This window comes from Salvia splendens, chromosome 17 (assembly GCF_004379255.2).
Source record: "Salvia splendens isolate huo1 chromosome 17, SspV2, whole genome shotgun sequence".
In the NCBI taxonomy this organism is placed as follows: domain Eukaryota; kingdom Viridiplantae; phylum Streptophyta; class Magnoliopsida; order Lamiales; family Lamiaceae; genus Salvia; species Salvia splendens.
The window spans coordinates 10224262-10251229 of record NC_056048.1 but is presented as its reverse complement, the minus strand read 5'-3'; the positions used below and the strand labels follow the sequence as shown (position 1 = coordinate 10251229).

The following is a 26968-nucleotide window of genomic DNA, read 5'->3' as shown; positions in this document are numbered from 1 at the left end:
TTAACACAAAACTGTTTTGATAATCCTTGAACCAGTAGTCGAGTCGAGTCGAGTCGAGTCGAGTCGAGTCGAGTCGAGTCGAATATACGAGACAAACATGAAAGAATGATTGGTATATAAACCCCTTAGACATGATATCTACAATAGCTATGCATACATCATCCACAACAAAAGTTAACACAACAAATACAAAAATTAAAGGCAAAAACTTACTTGAAGCCAAAATCTACAGATCGACTAGTTAAAAAGAAGAAGCCTCGATGTTGGCCTTGTTTCCAGCAAGGATAAGAGATATCTCCAGTCCTCGACTGAAAGCTTGGTTGAAGAGGAGACGCGACTGGAAGGTAGACATAAATGGGAACCAAGACAATATAGCAATTGGGGCAAAAATGATTATACCCATTCCAGCATCATACATTCTGGCAAACTCTTTTACCGAGTCCCAAAGCCCTAAACTCTTCACTACCTTCCTCCATGTAATTGCCAACTGCAATATTAGTCATTGTAAATCAAATAGATAATATATGTTCCAGACAAGTAAATGGAGACCTATTTCTGACTTAGCAGTGTCTTTATCCATTAATTAATTCAAAATATGTTTGCTTAATTTGATCGAGAAATAGCTGGAAGCCTAGCATCACTTTATGACATTTACTTACACAAAGAATGCACCATCCAGTAGGAATAAACGCAAGGATGCTAGCAAATAAATCTGGAACAGAGAGGTCTGTGAACAAAACCACTAGGCAAAGAGCAACAATGAGTCCAATGGCTGTCACTCCTTGCATGAACCGTAGCACTAGCTGGAAATTAGTAGACTTTTTAGGACTCAAAGTGAATATCTGAAGCAAAAGAAAATGAAGGAATTAGCATTGAGATTTTAACATAAAATTATAAGGAAATCAAGTACCACAAAAAATGAACCTTAAAGATCAGAACTATCCCAATCAGTACAACCCAAGAGAAGCCATACACCTGAACAAATTGAAGTAAAACAATCATAAGATAGTAGCAAAAGTAAGTTATCTGACATTCACATAAAATCTCTGTAAATTCAATTGTCAGATTTTATGTCCTGAACAACCCTCCCCCCCCCCCCCCCCTAACTATTAACAAACTTCCATGGAATACAGGACAGCCCATTCAATAGGTGACCATATTTCCCTCTATTTGGGAAAATCGCCAGCGTTGAGGAACATGTACTAGAATGTATACACGATTCATCTACAACCCCAAAGAAAGGAAGGAAACCACTGACAAGGACAGAATGGAGGTAGAACTCCATCACAATCTAGAAGTATGCAAATCAACAAGCAATGTACGTTGTATAAAGTATATGGTTTAGGGCTGTAGAAAGAGAAACAAGTATCCATTGATACAAGTTACCATTTTGGTTATATTTTTCAAACTAAGCAAAACACAAATGTTTTCTCTTTTCACATTAGCAATAAAATATCTAAAAATATAGTACGACCTCCGTCTTTGAAAAATAAAAACTTTTGAAATGGCAAGGGTGTTAATGCACAATTGGTAATGAAAGAGAGATGAATTAGTCAAATAAGAGAGAGGAAGGTATAAATGGGTAAAGTAGTGGACTGTGGGGTCCACTTCAAAAAATAGAAAGTTACTACTCCCTCCGTCCCAAGGAAGATGACCCCTTCCTTGGGCGGCACGAGTTTTTATGCAATTTTATTTTGTGTGTTGAGTGGAGAGAGTAAAGTAAGAGAGAGGGTAAGAGAGAGGGAATAAAGTAGAGATAAAGGTGTTTCCATTTTTAGCAATGAGTCATCTTGATTGGGATAAACCAAAAAGGAAAGTGAGTAATCTTTAGTGGGACGGAGGGAGTATTTTCAAGGGGCAGACTAAAATGGAAATAGTTTCTATTTTTAAGGGACGGAGCTAGTAAATAACATGGTAGTAAATAACATGGTCAGGACGTTTTGGTTGCTAAAGCCATATATCAGAAATCCCCCTTTGCTCCTTGTGACCAACTTCAGCTTTCTTGCATCACATAGAAACGGCTTTCACCAGGAAAATATGAAAACTTCTTTCTACTACGGTGCTTAAAAATGAAAACGAGCAATATGCTGAAGCTGTTCTTTAAACAAGATTTTCCAACATATGGTCATTAGCTAGGTTGATCAAAGCAAACCAGACACCACCGATACTTGTAACTAAAAGACACAAACAAAAAGAAGAAAAGGACGGAAACAAGAAAAAAAAAGACCGAAACAAGATGTGGCAAACGGGAAATGATGAAAGCATACCGCAATTGATGTGTTGCTGCCAGTAAGATGGAGCTTATAAACAATGCCATACTGAAACATTATAAATCTTAAGCTCAAAATTGTTTCAAGAATACGGCCTCGTAGGGTCTGAATATGCATCTGTAGACAAGAAATAAATAGCATGAATGAAGAGCTGTTAAGGGAACTACTGAGAACAAGTAAAAATTCGGACAGGCAGAGAGGAACACCCTTCTTCATGTGGCACTGCACATGGCCAACTAATATGCTGCTTTAAGAAAAAATGCTCAAGAATAATCCTTACAAAAACCACCATAAACAAAGGAAAGAAAGAAAAGAAAAAGAGTAATGTCATGCAATGAAAATTCAAAAGGCATTCACAGAAAAAAAAAGCATCACTTCCTGCCCCGAGAATTTTAGATTTTTAATGCAAATAGTTAAACCCAGCAGATATACACTAAACAAACCTGCTCTTCATCCCACCAAGATTCCCAGCTATTATCCCCTTTAACACCAACTCCACCTTTGTACATGAGCCAACTAGTCCAATCATCAAAATCTTCTACAGTCCTGTATGTTATGTCAAAAACATCAAAATAAATGATAGGCACCTGAAAGAAATTCTAACCTTGAAATCTTGAATAAGTAAAATGATCATATGGACGGCAAGCTTGAAGAAATTTTCCAGAAATGTTTGATTTCTAAAAAGAAAATCTTGTAGGGACTATAACTACAACTTACTTCTGCCATTCAAATCCTGATGGATTGAATATATAAGGTGCGAAGAGCCACGAGATGACAAGAAACCAACTGCTCAGAGTTATTAAAATAAAGGAAACAGCACCACCCTCCGCATAACCATACGCAAGGTAAACTATAAGAAGCAATGCGACTTCCAACCTGAGAAAAAAACAGATTTAGGCAGTACTGTTTTTGCATATTCACAACCATAAAAGCAAACAGATCAACTTAGAATATTGAGCACAAACACAGATAACATCTCATCCACACCAGTCTTTTTGCATATTCAAAACCATAGGCATATAGGTCAATTAAAAAGATTTACATAAACACTACTTACGCCTTGACAAAATGACTTCTTGAGTAAAGTCGATAATTTTCTGCAAACTTGATGTGACGAACAACAAAACCTCTGCCTGTTGCTCGATACTGGTAGAGAAGATTTAAACCAGATTAAGATGCTGGCTTATATGGGCTTAACAAACATAACAACAAGTAAACAAAAATACCTTTGCACCTCCATGAAGGATTGTGCGCCCAAAATAATGAGTTCTTGTTCCTAATGAAAATGTAAAGAAGACAGAGCACAGCTGAAACTGCATTGTGATAAAACTAAAAACAGCCTGAAAAAGGAGAAATAAATGGGGCACATTAAGAATAACTAAACAAGTGGTCATTATCTGCATACCAATGGTAAGGGGATTATTACATGATATTTGGAAGAAAATTGCCAATTATCATCTTAAAGCATTATTCAGATAGACAATAAAATTATGAAAACTTCATAGACTGTAATCAAATATTGACATACCTGCAGCAATCCCAATTCAAGTATAAAACCCATTATCATAGGCACAGCTGTGAAAATACCAATTTGGACCAAAAACTGAGCATTCAGAGCAGCATCTAAAGCTGTGTTACCCAACAATTCAGCTTGCTTTGAAATTCCCTCATCAAGTCCAGAAAATGCCTGGGAAAGAAACAAACGAACTGTTGGTTACAGAACACATTATGTGTGTACGTATGTGTTTGTTATAAGATACATAAATTCATTCAAATAGGCACTTAATTCACACACTCAAGATAACCCTTAAATTTAACTACTGATACCATTTTAACTCTAGATTAAACTAGAAACAGATGGTGCAGGTGAATGCTACCAAAATAAATAGTGGCATCATAACACTCGAGCCTTATATGGCGAGATTTGGGTGTGCCATTCATTCAGCCATTTGATGTTAGCATTGCAGGTATATTCTAAATTCTAAGGAGGCTATGGGACGCCAGCTTTATTTTTGTCAAGATACTGGACTACGTGATTGACCAAAACAAGGGAAAGGGCACTACTTTTTCTGTAGGTATTATTAGCACTAGTTTTTGTTTCTTTCCTGTTTTGATTTGTTAATTAGGCTTGTTTTATAGTAGCCCGCGTCATATTAATTGTTAAGTAATTACATCCTGTAAGATTTCGAACCTATAAAGCTCAAAAAACAGCAAAAAAAAATACTTTAAGCTAAGTGCCTCAGTATGATTGTCAGCCACCACGCACTGAGGCACGCCTCACAAATGTTTATTGGTTTATGGGCACAGTATTTGATGGCAGTGGATTAGACATAAAAATAAAGTTGAATATCAATGAGTAAAGAGGTTACCAGATATGCTCTTCCATACAGGAATACATATACAGTAAGCACAGTCATCTGCAGAGAAAGATAAAATTTACAAGATGGTTAAGTAAACTTTGCAGCACCTATAGTCATGATTTTGTAAAACAAAATAAAATAAACACCTAGAACATACCATTGTGCAGACATAGAAACCAACAGTTGTGAAAAAGAAGGATAGCATTCTGAAGAAATCAAAAAGTTGCCCAAGCCTGTACACATCCCTGCTCAGTACTTGTTCTCCATTCCCTCCAGCAACTTTGCCTTCAAACAAAGCTATTTGGTTCAACCCAACATCTCTTCCCTTTCCAACCTATAAAAGAAAATGGAAGAATAAGAGAATAATATTCTACCATTAAGTGCATGAGTTTCGTTCCAGACCTGAATATATTCGTGGTGGGTGATGTTTCCCTGTCTTAGTGTAGAATTGAAACCTAAAATTCAGGAAGAGCAAATGCATCAGCAGTTTCATATGCTAGGTTTCGCAGGAATAAGTGAGGCAGAAGTATATCCTTGAGATGCACAGATTGCCAAAAGGACAACATATTGATTTCAAAGGTGTCTGATCTTTAGACACCATATACCATCTGTTCTAAAAAACCATGTTCCTATGTGCAGGCCCAACTCCTCGATATCATTGCAGATATTATATTTATCATGTAGGATAAACTATAGACCTCTAGTCTAATACTCCCTCAGTCCCACTCTAAGTGACACGTTTTCCATTTTGGGATGTCCCCCTCTAAATGACACATTTCTAGATATAGAAATATCACTATCTCTACAATTTCCCTCTCTCTTACTTATTCTCTCCACTTTACTCACAAAACAACACTACATAAAATCTCGTGCCAAATTAGAAATGCTCCACTTAGAGTGGGATGGAGGGAGTATAGAATTTTTAAAATTGAGGTGTCACAATCTATCAGAAAAATTGCATAATGTGTACTGAGAATAATGGCAATCCATATTGTGACAGACCATAGAAATTAACCAATATTTTTAAATTTACCTGCAAATATGTCTTCACTAATATTGATAACTCGTGATGCTTTACTAATGCCTCCTCGAGTAACATGAAAAATTCGGTCAAAAACATCTGGATGTCCATAGTGCATACGGACTCTGCAAAAGTTTCAATGTGTTGTGAAATATAGGAAATTAATATAACTTAAATACTTACAGCGGTGGAAAAAATGTGAAAACGACCATTTTTTAAATTAAAAGAAATGGAAGTAGCATGACAGAATAGAAGGAGCATGTAAGAAGTCGAAGTACATGAAGCAAGAAGAATCACTAGAAAATGCAGAAGCACATCTGGTCCAAAACTATAGTTTGCAAGGTGTGCTATCAAAAAGCAAAAATGACATACATCTGTCAAAAATGTATCGATGATTTACTAAACTTACTTGAGAGGTTTTGCCAAAACACGTTGACCCAAGGTGACAAAACTAGTCTCTTGGTTGGACATAAACCAAGCCAAGGAGGACACACTGCATGTTTAAACACAGAACAAACAGCCATTAAGAAGATTGCAAGTGACTGAAGAAAAGAATATAAGTAAGACTGTCTTTGCGCTTATGTGTGATTAACCTTCCAGTAAACACATGCTCTCTCACACCAAGAATTGTGGGAGGTCGAACACCATGATTTCCCCGGAATTCCTCAAGGAGATTCCTCATTTTCATAGCCTCCTCAAGGTAGTTGTCCTAAAACAAGCAGACATAAGGGATATTCTGAAATGAAAATAAGTCACCAAGAAAGAAAATAAAGTAGAATTTGCTCAGACTGTTAATGTGAAACCAGACGGATAATATACACAGAAAGATGATCAAAAAATTGTAAGGGCTTCCCCACATTCAGAAATACTTAAATCAAATACATGTCAAACATACATCCTAAAAATTTCGAGTAGTGTGCATTCATCTCTCTAATTTCAATATTAATAATCAGGTCAGGTATATAGTTAGCACCTGAATATGATGTGTTGATGTACCAACCAATTTAAATCCAGTAAACTTTCTAAAAATCTGAAGTTTGAAACAGTAATTTAAAAGCGAAAAAGCTCCTAGAACATTGATTGTTCCTGGATAATGTACTCATATCTAGATAGCATTCATATACAAAACTCACTGATGGCATACAGTTTAATTTGAAAAAAACCTGATTCATGTCAATAGTTTGAACAGCGTCTCCACGAGTAAAAATGATTGCATGGTTCTGATTTTCAGGTTTCCCTTCTCCGAGCTTAGGGTCTCCAGGAAGCTTAACAGAGAATATTTCCTGTAAATGAACACAAAACTCAATACCCAGTACAAGAAAATAGATAACTGAATACTGTTTAGTGCGGATACATATTGTGAAAGGTACCGAATTCAACATTGCAAAATACAACGACGAAAAAATGAGAGTGCGCCTATCTGCAAGAGTTAGATTGCCCATGTCAGGTGGACAAAGATAGAGAGATTCAGATAAACGTTGGTTTGCTTGTTACGAATGCCATGTACATACACTCACTATTTAAGAGGTAACAAGTATAGATCAAGCATTATTTTGACAGCTATACAACCAGTGAGCATAAATGTTTCAAGCAATATTTGTCCTTAAGTTTACATGAAAATACACAAGAACAACAAGGCTACAGGCATACAGCATATGAATATTTGGGATGTAATCCATCCTTTCAAAGCAAAAGCAAACCAAAACTTTCCATTGTTGAATACAACCAAAACAAATTCAACCCGGGTGGAGCTGAAAGCTAAGGAGAGTGTAAGCTTGTTGACTGGGTAGAGTTGTAAGGCAAAAGATAACATATAGCTATGCATTGGAAAAACCAAGCCATTTGTTGCATAATTGATGGAAGATACAATAATCAATTCTGGATCTAGACACTTTCAGGCATAGTTATACATTATATGATTTACTTTTCTGGCTTCAAAGTCAGAATTTCCTAGTTGATATTTGTCCAAGTAAAAGAGAGAGAAACGTAAAGGACAATGCATCAATCTGTCTTAAGTTGTTGCATACACAAACTGAAACCCTACATCTTATAAATGATAAGCCCCACAAAGTAAACATGGAACCATTGATTGTCCGATACTTTTATTTATTACTTCCCTTTACCTGATCTTTCCCATGTGCATCACCTTTAACAAGCTTTGAATAAAATTCCTTTGCAACTGTTCCATCAGGTTTGCTACTCTCTTCCACATGTATAAAAGCAACACGAAGTGCCTCATTCCTAGTATTGGCAAAAAACAAAAAACACACATAGTTAGCTCCTCTATAAGCAGGGATAACATAATACTTATAAGAAATACGCCGACTTAATGGCAAACCTCTGTAGCAGCAAAGCAATATCAGCAGCCTCAGGAGCTTTTCGCTGCTTTTGCTGCCCATAAATTTGGCAGGAAACGACATAAGTGAACTTTATATCAGCTTGAGCACGTGCTTCACGTGACAACTCAAAACCTTGACTGGTGAAACTTGTCTGGGAAGAGACATCCTCTGCATGGTAGTAGAGACCCAATTATGCATTACAATTTCTCGTTAACAGAAAAAAGTAGGCAATAGAATATTTACCATCTAGAGATCTTGTCTCTCCTAATATGAATTATACCTTACAGTTTCTCGCTACCAGAAAAATTACGAATTAGAGTATTTACCATCCAGAGATCTTCTCTCTAAGTAACACTGTAGCATCAGAGCCCTTCTATAGTACATCATACCACGCACTGCACCAAAGACAGGAAAAACTATCAGAACTGGTAGGAGCAAAGAAACCACGAACCTTCTCATGTTTTCCATGTAAAGTATTAACAATAAGAACTTCACTACTGAAAAAAATCTGCGAAACCTGTCCTAGCCAAAGTCTGTCCCCTGTAAGATACCCAAAACCGAAGTTCCAGAGCACTAGTTGAACTTTCTTGAAGTTCAGCATCACCGCTATCACCTTTGCCAATACGTTCCAAAAAGTTCTCCCATTCATCTGAAAAGGCCATATAGATGTCAGTGATATTCCGAAATGCACACCTCAGACACCAATTCCAAGATTATGAACTAAGATTGCAATTGATTTTTTTGCAGGCATTGTATTGCCAAAAATTGGCCTTGTGAAAATTATGTAATACTGAACTAATCAGAAGGCATTTATAAGATTCTGCAGCACACTAGTATGATATTATAATGTTACCAACAAAACTGATAGATTGAATTCATTAAGTAATATCCTAAGGTGATAGCAATCAATTTGAAAAAAATATATACTCTCTTTGTCCCATAAAAATACACACTATTTCCATTATCGTCCATTCCCTAAAAAATATTCCATATCCATTTATGGAAAAAATTTCTCTCTAATAAGGTGGGTCTCATTCTCCATTAACAATACTCCAATCACTTTTCTTTCTCTCTCACTTCTACAATAGAAGTTCTACTTTACCAATTAGGCATTAAAACCCGTGTCATCCCCAAAGTGTCTATTTTTATGGGACGGGTTTATATAGTACATGAACTTTTCCATAGTAATAAGATGTCCAGGAAATGAGGTTTTAAAACAACAGAAAGAATTATAGTTTGTTCCCAGAAGAATATTCCATGAACTGCAATATATCATAAAGTACTGCACCCATATCTACATGTTTCCCTGACAATGTTACCATGCAATTAAAAAAGCACCAGAGATAGGAAAAGCTTTTATCTTAATATTAGCGGTTATAAACAGGCTTCTAATTTCTAGAATCCTGCTACAACAAGAATGACAAAAGCTCATTATGATGTGAAGTGTCCGTCAACTCTTCGAGAAATAACCACAAAAGTTACAGACATGTTTAAACCACGGTACAAATAAATAGACCAATGTTTAAAATTGGTCCTCTACATTTGCCTGAAAAAAGCTTTTGTTCCTATACATTAGATGTGATAGTCTATGTTTTAGTCCATACTTAATGGTACAGCCAAAAAGTTGACGGTCAACCAGATTATTAAGTTAAATAAATTCGAATTATAAAAGTTAAGAAATACTTAAATTTTAAAAAAAACAAATACGGAGTATTAAAGAAAAGAGTACAAAAGGACATTCTTCTCCTTCTAATTTTTAACTTAAATGCAATTAAGTTACCAATCTGGTCAAAATATTATTGACCGTTAACTTTTTGCTGAAACCGTTAAATGTGGACCAAAACATAGTACTACTATTTAGGACCAAAAGCTATCACACTGTGTAGGACGAAAAAGTTTTTCCGGACAACTATACAGGACCAATCAAAATAAGTGAAAAACCAGGAAATATTTTCCAGACAGAAGCAAGACTTGTACGTAAAAGCAAGCGTTGCAATTATGGAATTATATATTTTGCAGAGAGAGATGGCAGGACAACCCATCAAAATAAGTGAAAAACCTGGAAATATTTTCTGTAGATAGAAAAGAATTGATATTCCATCTTCATTTTCAACCCGCAAGTCAGAGTTGCTGTAAAGCACTGTTTCACTGTAGTATGGTGTGAACACACTGTTTCAAGCCAATTGAAGCAAGGAGTTTGAGAGGATTGTTGGAAAAAAACCAAAAGCTTTGTAACATGATACAAGGATATATTTCACAGTAATATAGAATAGGTTATTGTACTAACAATAACCAAAGTAATCATATGAAGAACATACCAAAATGGCATCATTTCAAAAACTGGCTTAGCTTGTGGCATGTCCATAAACAATGAATTAGTAAAAAATTGCAATCTTCTTCTTGCTTCAAGATTCTTAGGTATGTTGGCTGCATTGTCCTTCACAGTCAGAAGTAGGTGCAATCTTTTCACCTGCTCCTTCTGTTCCCACAATGCATAAAAATTAATTATAATGGTAATAATAATATTAATAATACAAATAATAATAACATGTTGCTTCCTAGTTTAAAATGGAGTGGAAAGCAGCGCTCACAATATCAGGATCCTTTGGCCATTCTATCCTTGAAAAGAGGCGCCCCTCATTCCTAGCCGTCAGCAATATATGCCATGTATCAAGTTGTTCCCTGGAGAAAAGAAATTAAATGTTTCTCATCATGTGAAAATTAGACAAAGGATTCAGAGGCCACTATGAGAAGCATGCTTACCTCAAATCTGGCGACAGTAATTCATGTGTAACAACATCATAAAAATCGTACACAGCTTTAGCTGCACCTTTTGCAAGTTCAGGCGTGGGGTTGCGTGTCTATACAATACAAAAAGATATCACTACAATAGCTAAAAAGAAAAGATGTAACATAATATTCATGAATAAAGTTATTAGCATTTTCATATATAAATCATCAAGCTATGAAAAACAATCATATACCCAGGGATACAGTAAAGATCTTCCTAGTTCCTATAATTAATTTCACTAGTTTAGTTACTCTATTCATAGTTTTCCCTTTTCAGGATAGTGACATGGTAATTAGGAGGTAACAGTATATCAGGCAGTTCAGATGAAAACATATTAAACAAACTCCTCAGATCTCCAGAAGAAGAAAGATCATTTGCTAATTTATAGCAATAAATGTAAACAATACTCCAGGGAAAAGAAAATACCAGTAGCCCAGTCAAAGCTGTAAATCTAGAGAGCACGACAGGAAGCTTTTTAAGTGATAAAGTAATGACTAATGACCCTTCGGAGATACTGCCATTGATCTCACGAAATACCCTTTCAACCCTGTATTCAGACAAACAAGAACAAACAATTGGATAACATCAAGAGATCATGAGCTGAACTTTTTGAAGAAATAAGAAACCAAAAAAATAATCCTTCTTGAGATAATGAAGATGCTTCACCAAAGTCTTCCTTCTCCATCAACCAAAGAGTGCATAATTTTTTCGATACTTGAATAGCACTCCTGAACTGCATACGCCATGTACTCATCTTTGCGTATTCTGTTCCAGAGATCAGCTTGTGTGTCTTTGCAATCCAAAGCTAAATCAATGGCTAGTAATATCTAAAAATGGACAAGATAGCAGTTACTAAGTATTACTATAAAACTATTTTGAAATTACTTAGAACCTATAATAATCAAGGGAGGCGAACAAGTCAAAGAGGCAAGCACCTTACTGCTCAGAAGAAAAAGTGGCCACTGAACCAGTTTCAGACTTCCAGTGTTGCTTGGCATTGAAAGTAGGTCCATCTCCCTGTAAGTATACATCAGGATTACAATTGTCAGCAACAAAGCTCTGCTCAGAAGAAAGGATATACAGTGTGATAATCTGAACATGGAAGCCCATAACTACGAACCGATTACTAATATAATCTTCTTCCCGCAAGCTTTTGATAATTTCATTCCAAAATGGGGAAAATATGGCAGCATAGGTCTTGTCGTGGTCAAAAGAACTCTGGCGAGAACATCAATATCTCAGCATATCAGTAAAATATCAAATGGAAAACAAGGAATACAAGCAAGAGCGTCTAAGAATCTGTTGGGGAACATTATACTCCTATATATTGAGCACAGATAGCCGATATTGTTTAATCAACTGGGATGAACCAGTCTGAACTTTTTCCTTCGACAATGTGAACCCCAAATTCCATCCTAGGAAGTTTGGTTATCTTTCCTATCTATCAACTAATTGAAACAGCAATGGCAATTACTGATCTTTTCTTTAATTACCACCCCACCCCCCAAACCCACCCCAACAACCAATTGGAAAAGGTCATAAAAAGACAATATCAAAGATGCCATATAGGCCACAGTGGATATGCATCAACATGATGCACCAAATCTAAGCCAAACTTGTAGAGAACTGGTCAGAGGTTTCAGACGCACTGACCTGGGGCTGGGATGATTCACCACCAAATGGCATCCTAAAATACCATGGGATAAACAGTCAAGAAAGTTTCTAACCAATTTGAAACTTCAATAGATAGGGAACTAGTTTATGATATTTACCTTTTGATGTGTGGAGACACGAGATTTTTCACAAAAGCTCCAGGAAAACTTTTGAATCGCTTGTGAACCATTTCAATTGATCGAATCTTCAGATGATCATTATAACCATAAGACAAAAAAAGCAGAATTATGATGCTTACAAAAGAGTGTAACTAAATAACAATTTGACAGATGGTACAACCGGAGCAGTACCTCCCCTAAGCGAGCCCTCGCTCCCATCACAGCGCCATAAATTGCAGATAGTAGAGTATACCAAATGTGGATATCCATAAGATAAATCTGCAGATGGAATAGTTGTAGAGAGGAAAAAGGATCAGTTAAAATGAATACAAAATTAGGACATTAGAACAGAACACATGTATATTGCAAACATTCAATAATAATAAATAACAAGGGGATTAGGGAGGAATTTCTGGCAAGGGTCCATTTATCAAGATACGGAAAGTAACTCAAAAGCTACTTGGTTATAATGTCCACACCATTAGGAGCCCATGAGAAATGAAAAGAAAGATAGCAGGCCTCACTCTTGATTGCTGCATGTTACTGTTAAACGGAACCAACAAGAACCAAACCAACGAAAGAAGAACAATCAGGAGGTTCTCCTGCCCAGTCATTGATGCTCCGTTCTCTCACTAGCTCAAGCAAGCACTTAAAGTCCCATATTGACTAAAATAGATAACTCTAATGCTAATCAACTAGAACACATGAAGTGTTAGCAAATTAAATACAAAATACTAGTGATATTGACTCTGTCTGCAACACCAAAGCAGAGCAAATATGTTCATTTACTAACAAGAAAGGATACATAAGAAATGCCTACCCCTTCCTTCTATCAGACTCCAACAAAAATCAAATCCTAACAATAGTAGTACACGGAAGAGAGATATTTGAGAATTCAACCAGTTAATTTAAGAGCCACCCTTTCTTTATTCTACTCTATCATTAAGTGAGTGTCAGTTGAAAATATATATTATCTTCATCAGCTATTCCTGAAATTAGCTAGGGTAAATATTAATATGTTGTTATATTGCCACACTAACTATTAATGCATAGTTCCTATAAAAAAACTATCTAGTACATATAGTATATGTTGATAATCTAATCCTTATGTGTACTCCATTCATTTATAAGCTATTTATATCTTGGATTACAGTTTCGTGTTCTAATTTAGTTTTGCAGTGTGCACAGAATTTCACTATAGATGCCAAAGAGTAAAACATGGCATTAGTGATATGTGTAATCTTCATGCCAACAGGATGTAAAAAGACATCTCAGTCATGAGTAAAAAGACCCCAAAACTTCAATAAAGCTTTGTTTCTGGGACCCGACTCCCCTAACCCTTTACAGTAGATGCGAGGCAATAAATTTGTTTGTGGGAAAGATGAAAGCGTTCAACTGAGTTCATGAACCCAAGATACATTGTTATCTTTTAAATTCCATATACACAAAGAGAAAAGATATACACGAATACAAGTAAATATATACTCACAGCTATAACAGGTGCCCACAAGCTAGCAATAGTCAATACATTATTATTGTCTGCAACAAAAACCAAATAAAAAGCATCAGATTGTTGTGACATTTATTCATACATTAAAAAGGAAATTATTTATAGATTCGACCTTCCCATGTGAAATAAAGTTCTACTAAAAACCTCATAGACAGATTTTTAACATTCTCATTTCTTCACGACTCAAGGAGAATTAAGTTCCAAAGTTGAATTAGTAAAAAAAATCAAATCCTCAAAATAAAATAATTCTGAAGCTCAACTATTTTTTAGGCATAAAAAACTGGCAACTGAATCGCTATAATAATCTATATTGGACAAAAGTATTGACCACTAGCTACATCTACTGATGGTGACATATCTACTGAATTTTTAATATCGACATTTTTTAATAGTAACTCCACGAAAAAGTAATTATGCTAGCAAGCAAAAACAAAGAATAAAATGAAGATCGTGAATAAGATTCGGGTTTCAAACAATAGGTGGTGCGGGGACAAAGTAGCTTAATAATGGTACTTCTTCCATGTATATAGGGCGGTATGAGATATAACGAAGAATTTTCTTGTGCTTCAATTATCAAGTAAGGCCAAGTCCTTTAGTTGACAATGCATGAGAACTATAATAATCATCATGACATCATATGATTTTCTCTATAAGAAGACTCAGGATCATCTCATAGAAACAGCACCTCAATCGAGAATGTATCACTTTGTGTTCTAAGTTAAAAAATCTCTAGTTTCTTTCAAGCTCAGAATATTAATTGGTTTTTTACAAGGGAGATACCCTATATAGCTCAGACTATGTATTTTACCACAGCACCAGTCTATACCATCAAAAGCACAGTAAAGGATGCAAGTAAGAGAAAGACGTACTTTTAGATATAAAATCGTGCCACGAATACTGAAGCCGCGGTAGCTCTACAATTATATTAGTAGGCTTGACAAGAGGCTTAATCTGTCAATACCAAATTATCACAATTTTAGGCAAGGTAAAGAAATGGCCCCAAATTATAACAAATTTCTTAGAAGAAGGTAACACAACTTGCCTGTAGAAAGTAAGCAAAAGTAAATTTGCAGGCAAATATCACCAGCCAGAAAAAAACATAGCTGCATTGAGGAAAAATAACAACCAACAAACAATTAACAAGATATTAGTGTGCAAAATATGAAGACAACTCATTGATGGGATATGATAGTATTCCCAAGTCCAACTAAAACATATAATTTGTCCCGTAGAGGTCAACTGACAACAATAACAGCAGTACAGCTTATTATTGTGCCTTTCAATTCCCATCAGGAAAGGGTGTTCAAGGCATTATGAAACCAAATAACCAATTGAGTATATCACATTGCATATGTCACAGAATCACAATATAAACAGAAGCCATTTTAGAAGAGTTAGAATTAGAATGTGAGTGGAAATCAGCATTCCTAATCTTCATTCAACCATATTTAATCAAAGAGTCTTCAATCTACCCTTTTTGCCAATAAAGCAAACAAAGTCTAAAACAAAAGTCACATGATTTTATTTATCCTTAATCTCGACCATATTCCATCTGGAGATTCCCCAACATCTTCAAAGTTCTCTTATTCCAGCCTACAAGACCATCTAAACAAATGGACAATAATAACCTCTATCCCAGTCCTCCAATTTCCTTACAAAGCAAACTATATCAAAAAATTATCATACATTCCCTGCCAAAACTCAAGATATACTCTTGGGACAATTAAATTTGGCCCATAGTCCGCAACCCACTCTGCTACAATGTTAGAAATTCTTAGGGTTCCATCCTAAAACCAACAGGTGATAGGAGTGGCCCACGAGACTTATATAGTGGTACTGGTTCCAGTTCTCTCTTTACACCGATATGGGATATTGTTATATTTATATTTCTTTCATTTGCCAACAAATCAAATATAAATTTTATTTCCAACAATTTGAAAGATGTAAGAGAGAGATTGCAAAACCAATTGCAGGCAGTAAAGCATAACATCATGAACTTAAAGAAAGATAAGGCAAACCTCATATAGTCAGTGGTCTTTTCAACAAGTCCACGACCAACAAAATAGCGTTCCTGAAATTAATTGCATTGCAGAAGTTAGAGGTAGAGTAAAGCAAGCCTACTCAATGTCTTATGAAGTTAGTTCTACACTTCTACATCATAAAGAACCTAGTTGATCATAAAGAAATCTTGACCATGTAAGAAGAGTGTTAGATTGTGTGTATATCAGAGAGGAATTTTCATAAAGCGAATCAAAGACAAAGCCTCCAAAACGATGTGACAATTAGATCATTTATTACGTACGTTGACAGTGAATAACAGATGTTGATTTTTGCACTGATACCAAGTGCATAAAGATAGTGACAGTATAATTGTTCAATTATGAATAGCACAATCATTCCTTTTTTAGGTTGATTTAGTTAAACAAAATAAAGATCATATTCAATAATAAAATGAAGCACAAGAGCTAATACCTCATAAATCCATTTGAAAAATTGAAAAAATGGATGATCAGACATTTCAGATAGCCTGTGACATGAGGGGAATTTGAGCAGCAGCGCAAACAGTACACGCACACCAGCATATACACCCAATACTAGGACATAAATCCTAAAATAGAATGAATCTGGGTTGTTTCTATCCCTTTCCTCCAACAGTTTCCTGAAAACCATTGTAGTTACTATGTTAGCGGAAAATTTATAATATAAAAAACTCCAGTGGCCAAAAAAGTACACTCACAGATAGACATAGAGCACAAATGCGGAGCTCAGGCCGCACCAAAAGAACCGGATAACAAGCCTTGAGATAGCCATGCCACGGGCAGTAGTATAAGCCCCAAACATAAGTAGAACGTCTAAAGCACCTAATGCCGAGTAAGAAGCCCATTATAGAATATTAGATGGCAGAGAAAACAATGGAGGTTAAAGATCATAAGTCTGATGCACAGTAATGACAAGAGAAAGCTAATGGCTTACTCTCCAGGAAATTCATAACAGCAAATGTTGGGCCAATGCTAAGTATTGTTTTAAAGGTATTGAGATTAAGCTTGCCATCGTTGAAAGCAATAATAGCAAGAGCCTGCAAGATAATAAGGGCATAAAGGCCAAAGAAAGGCACACTAAGCAAACAACATTTGGAAGATAACATTGCAGTGTTACCTGAAACATTACAATCAAAAAGATCCACAAACGATGGAAACTCCGATACAGGTGAAGAAAAGTTCGATGTTCAACAAATGAACTTTTACCTGTCTGTTTTTTTTTTGGAACAAAAAACATGAGAACTAAAGATAATAAGAAACAAGCATAGACTGCCGCAAGAAACGAAATTTTGTCTAACTTAATTGGAGAAATCAGAACCCACCCGTTTTCCTTTTTTTAGCTTCAACAAAAAAGATGAAGTATCCTTCATAGGCCAACTCAACTCAAAGCAAGCAGGGGACCTACAAGTGAGCTGAGAGGATTAAATCCAAGGTAAAAATATATTCACATAGCACTTGGAATAATAGTTAGGAAGAACATACCAGAAATACTCGTTAAAGTCATCATAATTTCGCCACCTTGAGTGCGCAGCTTTCCCATTATTATTCTCGTCAGTTTCCTGTTGACAACAAATAGTGCATGTTAATACCAAGGAATGAAGAAATACTAAATTTAGTTTCACAATGACAAAATGATACCATTACTACATTTCAAGCATGTAAGTATGTCTAAAGCCGAAAATGTTCTATATCAAAAGAGGGAAAGAGGGGGGGGGGGTTGTCATGCAGACCCTAAGAGAAATATCTGTAGATTCGCTGAAAACTCAGGCAGGAATCAATCAAGATACTTCATATCCTTCATATTGCAGACTGCCTCACATCTTAAGCAAGACAACAGAGAAAAAATTGGCATAGGCAAGCAGTAAGCGAAATTGTACTTACCTTTTTCATGGTATTATATATTGGACATATGATTTGATCTAGGAAGGACACTGAACCATCTTCGCGTGTACAGCTTGGGGCATGAGTCACCACCCCATGATCCAGAATTGCATCTAACTCCCTTGCCATCTATAAAATTTAACAAGTACGACGACAAAACTGAGCATTGCAAAGTTCAATGTAAATTTTGTAAGATGTTTACAGTAAGTGTCGAGCCATGCAATGGTTGTTAGTAGTGGATGTAATATGTGTATAGTAGTTCATAGAATATTTTATAGTACTCCCTCCGTCCACCAATAAACATCCCATTTTGCCATTTTCGTCCGTCCACCAATAAACTTCTCATTTTTTTTTACTACTTTTGGTAATGGACCCCACATTCCACTAATTTTATCTCATTCACATTTCATTATAAAACTAATATATAGTACACCCACCTTCCACTAACCCTTTCAACCCACTTTCTACTATATTTCTTAAAACTCGTGCCCGGTCAAGTGTTCTTGTATTAGTGGACGGAGGGAGTAATACTTATGGCACTGTCTAAACTGCAGTGTTCCATACATTTAAAAGCTTTTCTTTTCTGTACCACAGCTGAAAATAGAAGTCATAGGTCCTCAAAGAGGCCCTTGTCTAACCGATGGAAGCACCTGTGACGAAGCCCTTGCCAAGACTCTTTATAAACTATATTACAAATAATAATAATGTACAGATAACAGTGGCCTAATGAGAGAAATTCTCTTTTTTGGTTCTTTCACCCCCATTTATTCACAAAATCAATCACAACTTGACTTAGTTGTACTAGGCTATCAGAAATTTTCCAGTTTTCAGTATCCTATAACTTATACAGTAAGTTATATCCCTTCATTTTTATGAAAACAAAATTTAAAATTGCACCTGAAAAAATATTTCAACTGCATTAATAGTGTTAAGATTTCAGAATTACATGTATATACATTGACAACGGCTAGATGTACATGTATATCTTACACTCCCTCCATTTCCTAAAATAGGAACATTGGAAACGGCACAGGTTTTAATGCAAAATTGGTAAAGTAAGAGAGAGGAAGAAAAAAAATTAATAAAGTAAGAGAGATGGAGAGATAAAGTAGTGGAATTAGTATTAGTGGATTGTGGGGTCCATTTACTAAGATTAATACTCCCTCTGTCCCTCTTGACTTAGCCCATGATCCTTTTCAAGTTGTCCCACTTGACTTAGCTTGTTTCCTTTTTTTTGGCAACCATTTTACACATCAAATATGTGAGCCAAAATAACAGTGCTGAAAAAGAACTAAGCCTAGTCGGGCAGGAAGGAGCCAATAATAGTGAATATACTCTAAATCACAAGTTAAAAAATAGTGATAAGACAAGGCCCAGTTAGTCAAGAGTCAGTGAAGCAATAGTTATAATATTCGGTCAATGCAAAGCAAGGGTAATGCACTAATACCACACAAATCGAAGCATGGGTACTACAATATACACTCTCCAAAAGTACAAGATCAGAAATCATAAAGAACACCATACTTCCAAAGAAAATAGCCACTTGGGCACCAAACACATACATGGTGAAAAATGTAGCAGATGCATTCAGGAAGAAAACGGACGTTCGCAGCTTCGCCCCATATACAGAAATACAGTGAAACTAGGAAAAGCTTCCTCTCCCTGTTAATGGCTTCCAAGCTACAGGGAACAAATTAAAAGTTAATTCACAAATTTTCAACAAAAGTAGCATAATGCCGCAGAAATAATGATAAGAGTAAAGGGATACAAGGCTTGAAACTTAATCGAAACAAACAGTAAGGTAAAAGATGCAAGAACAGAAAATAAAAGGGTAGAATATGGAAATAACAGAAAATAAACCTCCTCTGAAGAGGCCACACCTCCAGAAAATAAAAGGGCTACAGCAATTAAGCTGGAGTGCTGGACACAAAACTATATTTCTGGACAATTAGAAGTAGGAAACATAGCCTTATTTATAAGACTCTACTGCCAGACGACCCCAACTTGCTAAATCTACTAATTAACTAAAGACTCTTAAACCTACTCAAAATGATAAACTGAACTAGAAGACTGCTGACACATGACTAGTAAGCAAAAATATAAACTAAACAAACTTAGGTTAGTACAGATAATCTGCAGGAAATACTGCAGGAATGATGCCTATCAAACAACCTGTTCCATACAAGACGTATCCGCAAATATTTACACCATTTGATGTAATTATCGAGGACCTTCAAGAAGACCTCTCTTATAGCTCTTTCATCAAGTTTCTGCAAATGCATATTAGAAATTGATTAGCTATCATAGATAAAGGATTTTTTTAATACCTTTGATTTACTTTCTTCAAGTAAACCTAATTAAGGCACTAACTGGATCAGCTTCAACTGGGATTCCAAGTCGCGACTGTGAGTTGGCTAAAGTAAGGACCATATGCTCACGTTGATTCCTTATATTGTCTTTCTGCAAAAGGTTATGCCAAACCACCCAATGACATGGGTTAAAACAAAATTAAAGGTCATAAAAGCAATAAATATCAGTCAGTAAGCAAGCAGTAGACAAGCTTCGCTCATTTAGCAAGCATTCTAGATACTAAAAAGTAAAATGAGTACCAACAGATGACATCATGACAACTCTCTATAACCTTTTGACTATCAGAAAAGAAACAAAAACCTGGCTGTTGGCATTTATCAATTGCAGAAGGCACAGAACAACTTCTTCATATCTAGCAATACATGTATACTCTATGGTTGATAAAATTTAAAAGCACCTGGAAGCCAAACACATATTCCAAGAGGTCAAACATATCCAGATCGCGTTGTCCAGAAATTGCAAAATCAGGTGGAAGCCGAGGAGAATGGTCAGTACGTCTTATTGCTGATATTGCACCTCTTACCTGCAAAGATCATAAATCAAACAGCCTTAGCAGATAGACCATTACAGCACAAAATAAAATATAGAAAGTTACAAAAAAACATCCAAGTCAAAGAAACAAAAAGTTGCAGGTTCAGGGGTTTGTAATGCGTCTCTTCGCAGAGAGTCAGACAAACAGTATATGCAAAGACTATTTTGTGCTCCCGCAAATGTCTACAAATGTCGCGAAAATGATAAGAGGCAGAAATCAATCTCATAAAATTAACATCAACTTACTTCAGGAAAGTACCCAATAGCATTGGTTAAAGATGGTCCTTCAAGAGGGACAATGTTGTATGGGCTGAGTTCACCCGAAATAGCTGCACCTGACTTTTTAATCCTTTTTAACTGGAATAACAAACAAGATGAATCAACCAAGTGGAAGGTTATGTATGTATTTCACCAAGAAGAGTTCGCTTTAATCTTGACTCAATATTAATAAGTAAAGGGGAAATGAACAATTAAATGAAATACAGTGAACACTGAAAAAGAAGTTGATGCTGCACGAGCTAAGAACATGAGGAAGGCCGAGAGTACCTCATCCAAAATAAGCCTTCCCACTCCTTCTGGTACTACATCTTTACTAAGGGACTCCATTACCTCAACCAAAGCCCTCAGCGTAGCAAACACCTTTTTCATTTTTGAGGATCTAAAGTCCAAGCTAAAAAAAAGTACAAAAGCACAGTCAAGCTATTAAGGCTTTTTGGTATGACATTATAATCTATATCCAGAATGCCGCAACACTAAAGTTAAGCAGATGTTAGCGTATAAAATAATATATAATGAAGAGTAATAATTATTAGAAACAAGAGCATGTTGGAAGAAAACATATTCATTCATCCAAGGCTAAAGTACTCCATAAAAGCCAACTAACAATTTAAACTCTTATTTGCTTCCATTCCAAAAGGAGGCAGATCAGAGCAGAACCACTGGTGGCAGATTTGACAACAAAACTGATTTGAATGTTGAAGGAGGGACTGACGCACACTGATGACATGATACCGCACATGCTTAAGCTTCTAGTCATCGGAATATTATCATAAACAGAAGTCCAAAAAGAATTTGGTTCCAGTAGGAAAGAATAAGAGTCGCCTGGTGGGTTCCAGAATGTAGAGATTGCATGGATTTCTTTGGATTTGATACTATTAGAGTCTGTTATGTAGTAGTGTTCAATGCCTCATTTTTGTTCTGCTTTGGGACCTCGCTCCTTTGTACTTGTCTTTTTCATTAGTAGATCTACTGTTTTGTTACTTATAAAAATTAGTAACAAGGAATTGGTTGCTCAGACCATATGGCTGCGTATCCAGATACAAATGACATTGTCATTCCAACCATTATGTTTCAGCAGTATACTTGAACAAAAATTATGAAACATGAATAGCGGAACCAGCGGAGACAAATTGATGATAGTCAAGTGAAAAATAAATTGAATAATAAAAAACATACTCCCCAATATTAGCACTAAAAGTGCCAGATTCCCGCCATTTCTGTTCCTCTCTCTCAATGTCATCCACTCTGTGCCGCTTTTTGAATCGATTATAAAAATCCCATAAAAGCTCAATATCACGATTACGATCTATTGGGGCCCCGCCCTTTTTAGCAAGTTTTTGCTGCATCAAAAGTAGAACTCAAAGGTGTGACTAAGAATGAAAAAGTACCAAACTAAGCTGATGTATGAGCCCAATGATGCAAAAATACAGCATAGATTAAATAAATGTAGTATATGTTCTCCATCTTTAGATGTACAACTTCTAAACTAGACAAAAAGGTGAACTTTGTGTTAACTAACTGCCAAACACTTGGTATAGAAACATATCTTAGTTTTGTATATGGAGGTGCTGATATGTGAATCAAAACTAGGTTCTTTTTCTTTTTCCTTCCAGCAACGGATAAAACAATTATTTCACTTGAAAATTGCCTGGTTTTATATGTTTTGCTTAAATAAACACCATAAGCAAATACAGCAAATCTGTCACTGTACCTTAATTACAGACATTAAACCAGTTTTAAACTGAAGAACTCCTCTACCATCACTGCTCGGGTCCAGATTTTGAGCCATGCTATATGCCTGCTCACATACTTAACAAAGAAGAAGAAAGAAAAACGAACATTAAAATTCGGAATGACTGAATGGAATACTGTTTTCTCATTTTCAAAGAGCAAATATTCAGTAACCTGTGAAATCTAAAGCATCCAAAGGCATCTCTGTAGATCACATAGAAGAAATGAAATGGAACAAAAAGCCAAAACAGTAGAAAATAGTGAGGAAATGCACTACAAGGATCTGAAAATTAGAGACATACAAGCAAGGGGGGCCCTTCATCCACATTATGATGCAAAGGATGTCATTTCAACAACCTTTACCAGAAATTGCTTTAGAATCATATGAAGTCCTTAACTTCACCAAAATAATGGACAAATAAAATATTTAGAAAAAAGTCAGAAAAACAATTAGATGTGTTTTTTTTAATTTTTGTTACGAATAATAAAACCCCCACTTCAAAAACACAAAAACAAAATGAGGACGAAGAGTTTTCTGAAATCTATAGCGAGCAGACACCTCCAGCTCCCAAGTTCAACCCACATATATAATCAACCTTCATCAATTAGTAGCTTAATACGAGCTAATAATTTCTTTAGCTAAGCCCGTCGACATATATCATCATCACAGTTATGCTGCATTTAGCACTCTCCAAGTCTCCATAGACCGTGGAAACAATATGAAACTAAAATAGATTCAGATTGCTACTACCCACTTTAACACTTTTGAAAATATATCAGCGTCTGAACTGCTCTGACTCTACGACCCCATCTAATGCAAACTAAACCCTGATTAGAGCCCTCGGTCTACCGCCACCTTTGCTATATCCAATTTATAGGTGTTTAATAAGATTGATGAGCAAAGCACCACATCCTCTTTTGTTCTTTTTATTAATACTATTGTACTGCTTGTAGTTGTAGTTGTTGTTGTGTTATTGTTATGAATAAAATAAGCCCAACTTCAAAAAAACACAAACAAAATGAGGAAGAAGAGTTTTCCAAAATCTATTGCGAGCAGACACCTCCAACTCCACATATATAATCAACCTTCATCAACTTGCACTGCACTATAACGGATGAGCAAATCACTGCAAACAGAAAACTACTTCTGACGCATAGTATCACATCATGCGACCAAATATATCTATTCTTGGACTTTTTTTTAAACATATTTTTATCGACCTGCAGCAGTTCCAGCAAAAGTTGTGCGAATTTTTTAGAAGGGGAGAAAAGCTACATGTTACTAATATCGGATCCGAATTCAAACGGATATTTCAGGGGTTTTTTTCTTTTTTTGTTCTAGAATAGAACTTAGATTCCTTGTTTGTTCTAGACTTTTTTTTTGTTCCGGATTTGGGAGAGACGCATGACTCTCATGCGTCACCTTTTAATGAGACGCATGACGATTATGCGTCTTTTATAGAGACGCATGAGGGACATGCGTCTCTCAATTTTTTCGAATTTTAATTGAAAGACGCATGAGGGTCATGCGTCTTAGGGTAAAACGCATGACACTCATGTGTCTCTCCATAAAACATCAAATGGCTTTGTAGTTCAGTGGTAAGAATACCATATTGTGGCTGTGAGACTTGGGTTCGAATCCTAGCAGCCACACTAGGTTAAGTTTTAGCATTTTTATGGTTTTACTCATTCCCAAGTCATTAATTAATTTTCACTTAGTAATAGCAGATTTTGTAGATAGTTTTTTAATCTGGATACTGAGTACTATAAATATCAAATAGCTATGATGCGCATTGATCTTGGATCGTCTTGTTTTTCCACATGCAATAGTCTTGTTTCCTCATTTGGATTGCCCACAAAAACTAAAAGTACTAGTAATAGTTATATGCATTAATTAATTTTTAATAAATTTCAATAAATATTGGAGTAAGGATTACCTAAAAATTGTGGTGTGGCTGCTGGGATTCGAACCCAAGTCTCCACAGCCACAATATGGTATTCTTACCACTGAACTACAAAGCCATTTGATGTTTTATGGAGAGACGCATGAGTGTCATGCGTTTTACCCTAAGACGCATGACCCTCATGCGTCTTTCAATTAAAATTCGAAAAAATTGAGAGACGCATGTCCCTCATGCGTCTCTATAAAAGACGCATAATCGTTATGCGTCGCATTAAAAGGTGACGCATGAGGGTCATGCGTCTCTCCCAAATCCGGAACAAAAAAAAGTCTAGAACAAACACGGAATCTAAGTTCTATTCTAGAACAAAAAAAGAAAAAGCCCATATTTCAGAGGCACCTAGTTCTCATGAGCATAAAACCTAATTTCAGAAGATAAACAAAATCACACTCAAACACATTTCTTACAGCATCTAAACAAATCGATTATGTTACAAACTGATGCATAGCAACTAGCCGTCAATTGTAAGAGCAAGAGCAATTTTATCTTTCACTTACATATTCTGGCAACATTGGGGTCCTCCGACTGAATTTCATCGGCAGCCTGCAAAATCGCATTGATGTTGGTGCTCCTTTGAAGTGAGTCAGGTACGGCGCCGGCGATTCCGCTGGGTGTCCGCTCGTGGCCGGCCCGCTGGTCGCTCCGGAGCGCGGCGCGAACCAGCCTCTCCCAATTGTCCTGAGCCCTAGCCATGATTAAACCTCTGCAAATGAATCCAATTCGTGAAGATCTAGTCGGAGTTGAAGGAATGTGCGACGGAACTCATTTGCTGATGTCGTAAAGCAGACTTTGATCGATGGTGTGGTGAGAATTTCGACGCGCAAAGGAAGATTCAAAATATGCTTGGTAAAAGATTTTAGACTAATTCTAGACTAATTCAGACTAATTCGGAGAAGATTTTATCTCGTAAACCCTCAGACTTAGATGAGAAGGATCTTAGACTAATTTAGACTAATTGAATTGGTAAAATAATCAATTTTCGTTCACATATGTAATTCTTAATCTAGTATACTTCAATAACCCATTATAACCATATACTCCTTAGTCCTCCGTCCAATGTTACTTGGACTCTTCTCCTCATTCTCGGACTGCTTGTTCTCAGATTCTGTCGACTCTTCGGCGTCTCCTTCCTCTTGTTCCGCCTCTTCTTTCTGCTCTGCTTCTTTCATCTCGGTTAATACCTCCTCCGATACTCGTGGTTCATTAGTTCGGCCTCCATAGCCACTCGGTCCAGATTCACGGACCAATTTCCCGCTTCCCAACTCTTTCAAAATTCCTTCCATCATAGTTGCTAAACGGCTTAACTCCGCTCTTGCTCTTCGATTCTCTTCCGTCAACTCTTCCACTGCCTTCTATAGCCTTTCCTGTCTCTGCTCCTGATCTTGTGTTCCCGGATGTGCTGCAGATCTCCCAGTCGGTATAGCTTCTTCTCCCATTGCGTAGAAACGTGGTACGCCCTGCCTCATGTAAACGGTGTTCGTTCGGATGAACATATCAAAGAGACCAGGAGGATCCACCATGATCTGGTCGGATAAGTCTTCGGCCTCCGTGATGATGATGTTGTTTCTGATGAACACTCCCAAGATATGGCAGAGAGTGAGGTTTCTCGCTGGGTGGGTGGCAATTAGATGGCATTGGTAGGCGGTCCAAAAACCCAGATGTAACTTCTTTCCGTGCTTGGCGCACCAGAGAAGGTATAACTCCGTCATCGATGTCCTAACAGCGGAGTTCGACTGTCCCAACAAATTGAAGTCCAAGTGAAGCTGGACTAGGCGTAGGATTGGGTTATTGAAATGGATTGAGTGGGAGAGAGTGGATGCAAATTCTCCAGAGGCTGGGTGAGTTAACTCCTCCCATGCCGCCTGGGGCTCAAATTCCACATGTCTGCGGGGAATTCCCCGCTCTCTACTTCTCCACTCAGGCCCTATGGCCTCCTCCAAACAGCACATTCCCAGACGCACGGTCCACTCAATCAGATTCATCCGTATCTCTCCGCCAAACAGCCTAAAACTGATCCATTCCTCATCTAGATTAGTGGTGACCTTAAACCTAAAGGTCGTGAAAAACTCCTTCGCTAATCTAACCGGGACACTCGGATCTCCATTCTCCAACA

At 36.5% G+C, this 26968-nt stretch overlaps 1 protein-coding gene across 2 annotated transcripts; it reads right to left on the bottom strand.

The window, feature by feature from the left end:
• LOC121775037 (callose synthase 10-like) lies at positions 1-25807 on the bottom strand. Of its 2 annotated transcripts, XM_042171991.1 has the most exons (51): positions 25353-25807; positions 22875-22972; positions 22340-22503; positions 21431-21554; positions 21131-21241; positions 20751-20876; positions 20354-20443; positions 20156-20253; positions 19546-19663; positions 17984-18112; positions 17585-17661; positions 17425-17503; positions 17220-17312; positions 17037-17139; positions 16801-16924; positions 16536-16722; positions 16082-16134; positions 15106-15166; positions 14933-15014; positions 14043-14092; positions 12746-12832; positions 12554-12639; positions 12435-12468; positions 11902-11999; positions 11717-11798; positions 11448-11608; positions 11208-11328; positions 10754-10851; positions 10582-10672; positions 10309-10469; positions 10050-10159; positions 8508-8639; positions 8317-8385; positions 7990-8158; positions 7775-7892; positions 6815-6934; positions 6245-6360; positions 6061-6144; positions 5664-5776; positions 5033-5085; positions 4788-4964; positions 4640-4687; positions 3799-3957; positions 3497-3610; positions 3328-3416; positions 2988-3146; positions 2714-2816; positions 2268-2387; positions 925-975; positions 660-842; positions 1-487 (listed from the first exon to the last, which is right to left on the bottom strand). In XM_042171991.1, the coding sequence occupies exons 1-51, from the start codon at positions 25546-25548 to the stop codon at positions 242-244; spliced, it is 5715 nt and encodes a 1904-aa protein (XP_042027925.1). In that variant the 5' UTR covers positions 25549-25807; the 3' UTR covers positions 1-241. The 2 variants fall into 2 exon arrangements, with proteins under 2 accessions (XP_042027925.1, XP_042027926.1); XM_042171992.1 differs by lacking the exons at positions 20156-20253; positions 20354-20443; positions 20751-20876; ... (3 more) ...; positions 22875-22972; positions 25353-25807 and adding an exon at positions 20311-20328.
• Between the last annotated feature and the right edge of the window lie 1161 nt (positions 25808-26968).